General features: G+C 33.9%; 1 protein-coding gene across 1 annotated transcript; it reads left to right on the top strand.

Moving 5' to 3' along the window:
* The first annotated feature begins 5,157 nt into the window (after positions 1-5,157).
* On the top strand, positions 5,158-6,081 carry LOC133194496 (uncharacterized). The gene has a single exon (XM_061330444.1). It carries the CDS (start codon positions 5,158-5,160, stop codon positions 6,079-6,081), a length of 924 nt encoding a protein of 307 aa, XP_061186428.1.
* The last annotated feature ends 860 nt before the right edge of the window (positions 6,082-6,941 follow it).

The following is a 6,941-nucleotide window of genomic DNA, read 5'->3' as shown; positions in this document are numbered from 1 at the left end:
CATTACATTTGTCCGATAATAGTAAAGGCCTAAAAAGAATCGCCCATCCTTGTAAAGAATGTATTTTCTGTCTAAAAAATTCGCCGATATTTCCATTTGGCACCTTAACTGTACTGCGCATAGGAATAATGAAGGATTCAAATTCATGGATTTCTTTTTCTATTTCCTTTCTTTATTTCTATGAAGATCTTGAGTATATTCACTTTCAGGAAACACCGGCTGTTTGTTTCTGTTCTTGATAGGAAAAATTTCACGAGTAACCGAGTTGAAATTGTCCGCATGTTTATTGATGCAATTCACACATAAACTGACTTGACAGCTGTTACAGAATTTTTGGGTGGGGTTAACAAAAGGTCACACCTGATGACCTCGTGAGCCCAGGAGATAATAGTAACTATTCTCCTGCCCAGGAGTTAAAACATAAATCTGTTAATAAAGTGATATTTTTCCTGTAAATAACTTGACCAAACTTGTCTTATTATCATTAATCTAAAACCCAAGAATATTAGAAATGACAATAAAAATAAGTGTATTTACAATGCAGAAAACGAAAATGATATTTGAACACTTGTAATGAAGCCGATGATTTTATTGCATGATATTACAAAAAAACAGATAGTATATATATGGAGAAATTGTGTTTTAAGTTTGAGGTATAGCCAGGATGCACTAATGGCATTCCTTTATACAGCTAATATTGTAGTAATCTAGCATAATTTAATGCATTTAAATAAAAAATAATATATTTATCTATGTTACATTTCTTGTAACTTGAATAATCCAGTCTGTTCCTACCAAAACAATTACTTGACTTGAAATTAAAGCGGTTTCATATTTATCAAATATAGGAGTCAAATTCTATTTCAATCCACCATGCTAATTTTATTTCATTACAGTTATCAAGTTGTGCTTGATAGTTATGGGAGATGAATTATAAAGAAGAGTGAAGATGTTGAGAAACCTTTAAACCCCCTCCCCTAAAAAAATACTTACGACCCAAAAACAAACCTACTGGATTGGGCTGAACATTGGACATCTTCAAAAACAAAGGAAAACATGCATTCATGAGTAAATATAAAATGTATAAAAATCTAAATCAGAACTTTTCTAATGGATACTTTTGATAATAACTCTTTGCAAAACTACATCCTTATTTGTTTCAAAATATGTAGATATCATAGCATTTATTTTGACAAATTATGAATTGAACCTGCAAATCAAAGGATTTTTTTTGGTTCCGGAATCACACTAATTAAATTGAAAGACGTTGCTGAAGAATATTTTCTTTCCCATGTTTCAGACCTTATAATTTGTTAAGCACCCATGTTTTTAAATAGAAGCTGATTTAAATGACAATAGATAATTTAAACGGTCTGAAAAATGTCTATTCATGTTTTTGTTTTAGATGCTTGTTAAGAAGCACTAGGTGCATAATTAAAAATAAAACAACCGAATACAAAACAGAACAATCCTACAGGTTTTTTTTTAATTGGGAACAACACTGATAAAACCAAGGTATGGATTGCTCAACTTGTCTAAATTTTAATTATGAATAATTGTGAAATCTTAATTACTGTACATCGAATGATATGTGTTGAGACTAATCGTAACTGTAAATAAATCTACTTACTTTTGCTCAGAAAGATTTTAAAATATATGTCCTATCATATCAATTAAAAGCACAGCAAACAGGAAGAAACAATTGAAGAGAGTAAAAATGAAGACGATAGAAATTTGTAAGGTGAAAAGGTATTAAAAATGTATATTAACATTATAAATGTATGTAATATAATTCACGCATGTTCTTCATTGCTTTTCTGTTTAAAGGCATGCATTGTGCGTTGATATATATACGTGAGGTAACCTTTTCTGTGCAGTTTAATTATCGATTGGACTTTGAATGATAAAATCAATCTCTCTGTAAATCTTATTCAAACTGTAAACAGACAGGGGTATTCAAAAAAAGGCATTACAATTGAGTTTAAAAAATAACAAAAAGTACGTCGAAGTATACAAAATACACGGAAAGAATTTTTAATTCATGATTGGCGTGAAGACGAATAATTACCATGTACAATGATGAACAAACAAGATGTGTTTGTGAAACAATGATGCCCCCATACTACAGCTCAGGCTGAAGATAAAAGATTCTCAAATGCAAGTCAATTTCCAAGCTCATGGTCAAGAAATAAAAATATAATGGTACTCAAAGAAAGGTCTTTTCACGGAGAAAGCATCTTGAATTAAGAAAGCTCTAGCACCAACCTTTCAAAAGTTATTGCTAAGGGTAATGTTTTTCAAAAGTAGGTCAAACTCCAAGGTCAAGATCAAAGGGTCAAAATTAATGTTGCTCAAGAAGGTCTTGTCACAAGAAATACAAGTGAAATATGAAAGCTCTAGCACCAACTGTTCAAAAGTGTTTGCAAAGGTTAAAGTTTTTGCAAAAGTAGGTCACACTCCAATAGCAAGGTCTATAGATAATAAATTAATATTACCCAAGGGATGACCTTGTCACAAAAAAAAAAAAAATCTGTGAAATATAAAAGCCCTGGACAAAAAGTTATGGCAACGTTATTTTTTTTCAAAAGTAGGCCAAACCTCAAGCTTAAGGTCAAAGGGTCAAATTATTGGTAATCAAGGGTCAGAAAAAATATATACTTGTGAAAAATAAAAATAAAAAATAACCATAGCAGAAACTTTTTCAAAAGTTTTGGCCAAGATTAAAATTTTCAGAAGTTTGTCATACATACATGTACATTTTTTGATCGAGGGTAACATGCGGTTTGTCGAACTCTTGACATGACCCAACATGTTTATCTGAGGCCGTGAGGCTCAGCTATATGTGTATTTACATAGAAATATGATTGGTTTCCGAATGACATATTATACCTTGCGAAAATGCACATACATTTATCATAATCCATTAATGATATCAAAAAGTGAAACTGAAAAAAAGTTTTGTATTTTTTTGGATCCTGATAAACTGATAACCTTTTTCAGAAATGTTTGGTCTTATTTCTTGACAGTTGATAATTCATACATATGTATTTGAACAGTATTATTGATTGATTGATGGTATGTTGTTTTGCGCCCCGTTCAAGAATTTTTCACTCATATAGAGACTTCACCATGTACCGATGAAGGGCTTCAAATTTGACCTTTACTCGGCACTTAAGGCCATTGAGCAGAGAGGGATCTTGTTCGTGCCAACGCCTGCCGTGACACGGGGCCTCGGTTTTTAAGGTCTCTTCCGAAGGACCGGGAACTTTCACTTCAAAATGCCGAACGCCTGGCGAAGGAACAGTTGCTACCTATTTTTATCGACTTAGGTCAGTCGCGGCCGAGATTCGAACTCAGGGTCTTCCGATCACGGATCAAGCGCTCTACCGACTGAGCTTCCGTGACGGCTGAACAGAATTAAGTCTGACTTTGTTACGCTATATCCGCCTTCGTAAATGTCTATTAATAAATGTGTATATTCAAAGGTCCCAGGCCTTAGATTCAACCGAGTTTAACTGTATTATTGTTCCTTTTTTTAATATAAATTTGTGAGCGGCATTCTAACTCTGTTGTGCCTCGGCTCCGAATAAGTAAAAATGAAACTTATCTAACAGCGGAAGAGAATGTAAAATTAAAATATTTTGGATACAAAATTCGGATTTTTAAAGAGTCATTTTGTCGATTATTGATCAATTAAATCTAATAGAGAAAAAAATAAGTTCCAGTTTGAAAACATCAGTTAGGCACAATGTTCATAACTTTTCAAATCATAATTCACTTCTCTCCCGATTATCTGGTGTTGCAGAGTGAGACCTCCCACACAGATTTCCCTCCGGAAGTAATGCTCTAGAGTGAGACTTCCCCTTGGAGGATGAATGACTCGAGAGCAGAATCGTCGGGGAAGGATCACTCTGAAGCCACACTTTCCTGCGGTAAGGCTATTCTACCACTAGTTGTAGTGTTAGAATTCCCTCAATGCAGGTCTTTGTTCAATCAAACTTTTACTAGTACTACAAACATTCTATAGAGATTATTTGTATAGCAAACCTTTACAGTCGTGCATTAATTCCTCTGCTTTCACAGAAAGTGAACGATATTAATTTGGGTCTCTCCGTCCGATTGTCCGTCCATCCGTCCGACTAGCTGTGTTTCTGTCTACGTGTAATACTTTCATTTCCGAACGATATCATAAGAATCTCTCAGCTCTTGCTTAGATAAGTACACCGTACTTATATGTCTACAATATGATATGAAATAAATTTTAAGTCACTTGGAGCACTACTTTTGTATGAGAAACCATATACTTAAAACATATGCTTACCAAGGGTAAAGTTTCACACTAGAGCAATTCTAGCGGGGGAAGTAAGGCTTTAAAGTGAGGCTTCCCACTTGAATACTTAATAGTATAAGGGAGAAGTTTCGCTCTACAACACTGATATTAAAGCACAAAAAATCGATTCCACAATTATTATATCGTATTATTGGATTTAACTGCGTATTCGTCTAGTTCGTCAGAAAAATGCAAGAAACGAAAACCTTGGCATCAATCAGCTCTTTTAGACCGTATATCACTCTGTTGGGTTGGAGTGATTTTTCAACAGGGTCAATTTTAATAGTTAAAACATGTCAAAAACTGAATTCTATAGTATTTTGTTTAAAATAATTACATTTTTTACAGTAGGGAAAGGAGAGGGTTATTTCTTAATGTCGAAACCTCGGAATGCATCAGCAACCTCATCAATCTGGGTTGAAATCATTCATTGTTTCACAGGGATTATCTTAAGATTTTACCAAAAAAGGGAAAAATTGTATGAGATATATAGAACATCTATAATTTTGTGATTTGATATTTGTTGAAAACAAATGTTGAAACTTCGCCATTCAGCAAATTGGATGGTCACTAAAATGTTTGGAGGGGTGTTGGAACTCTGCCATTCATTCAACTTTTAGTAAACATTTAGTCACCTTTCAGTTAACTGAATTACAGAGATTCATTCATACATCAGAATGATGTATATACTAGTATTTGCTCGGAAGCCTCGCCAATTTATCTCGTTGGATAAAGCAAATTTCAAATTATATACATGTATTTGAACAAATCTTAATGGAGTTATCTCGTTTTTTCAGATTTGTCATAAACAGTGATACGAAAGGAAAATGGCTGAAAGTAGCTCCGATAAGACATGGGCACAAGATGTTTTCAGGTGTGAATCTTGTAGACGAGGTCCAGTGAAATTGTATTGCACTTTCTGTCCAGCCAAACTATGTACAAATTGTTCTTCTGATCATATTTTATCTGATCAATTAAATCGACATGAAATCATTGCTTTTAAAAACAGAGAGACTGCCACAGCCCAAAGTGAATTGCAAGTAGATTGTCCTTGCCAAGAATGTAAGGACAAAGAACGTACCAAACATAATATGGAAAACATCAGCGATGCTCTCAGATCAAAAATTGATCGTCTTCAAAAAGAGGCTGAGATGATTAAATCACAGAAAATGCCAGAAATTGTACGACTTTGGAAGGAAATACAGAATAAAATAGATGAAATTCAGGCAACGTACGAGCTTAGAGTCAATGAAGTCATTCTTCAGGGTAAACAATGGCACTCGGCAGTGGACAATCTAGTACAAGAATACGAAGATGAACTTTTAACAATGAAAGAAAGCGACTTGAGAGAGTTCCAGAGACAACAAGAAAAATTTGAAACCCTTTTAACAAAAGCAAAACGTAAGCTGAAGATTCATGAGTCTACAGATATTTCTCAGATGGAAAATTTCTGCTTTCCTGATATGGTTTTTCCAGATCCAATACTTTGGACAGGTCCTAACTTTGTTCCAATCAATGTCACTAAGGAAACCATTCAACATTTGTTCGGAACTTTGACACACAGCTCTGTCAAATTTTATACGACACAACAAAGTGCTTCAACCACTCCGCAGAGACAATTAACTTTGGGATTCCGAATGCAAAAGTATCGACCTGCACATGAAATTTGTAGGTGTGCACATCCTCAAATATTAAGAAGTTTTTCCAGCGGTGAAAGTAAATGTGCACAATGTAAAAAGTTTATCAAATGATACTGAATTTATCATTGGAACTAGAAGAATTATTTTAGTACACTTCTCTTTTACCGTTAATCATGATTCAGAGATCAACGTTTCGTAAAAAATTATGGCACATTGCTGATTATTATGCAATAGTTATTTAATTTTCAATGTAATACATCTGTTTCTTGAAATCATATTTTGTCAAAAAATGTTACTTTGAGGCGCACCCACCTTGTGCTCCTTGTCATGATCGGGAAATAACGAAAAAATCCGTCGACAATTCAGTGTGTAAATAATGGCCTAACAATTAGTATGAAAAACGTCAGTCAGCATTTGACTTAATGATAGATTGTATTTGCTGACAAGGTCATTGTATCGACCATAGAACTTACGAAATGATGACTTTAAACGAGACTGCTGATATTCTTGTTTCATCAACTTGTTTGTCAATATTTTACCTCGTTTTAGAAATTATTCATACGTAGAGCATGATCTGCGTATCGAATCAACTGAGAGATATAAACCTTGTATGCAGGTGATAAGGGTATATTGCTGGTAAGGGAAGTTGACGATTGAAAAGTTAAAGTCATCACGTTTATCATAAGGCTTTGTTGTTAGATTAACATGAACGTCTATTTCTAATAAAATATCTAAATATGAAACAGATATGTATCTTCCATCTCAAGCTCACCGGAATATATATCGTATCGACATAAGAATGGAAATAACCATTGTTAATTGACAGTACGTCGTCGATATATCAAAATGTGGAGTTGAAGGTCACAGCAAGTGTTTTCTTCTTTTCACGTTCAAGAATTTGAACAAATTCTGCTTCATATGAATACAAGAATAGGTCTGCTAATAACGGTTACCCATGGGAACTCCAATAG

The sequence above is a fragment of the Saccostrea echinata genome, unplaced genomic scaffold (genome assembly GCF_033153115.1).
Source record: "Saccostrea echinata isolate AGI-Se365-2 ecotype Australia unplaced genomic scaffold, CSIRO_AGI_Sech_v1 ptg000029l, whole genome shotgun sequence".
Taxonomy (NCBI): domain Eukaryota; kingdom Metazoa; phylum Mollusca; class Bivalvia; order Ostreida; family Ostreidae; genus Saccostrea; species Saccostrea echinata.
This window is presented reverse-complemented; position numbering and strand designations above follow the sequence as displayed.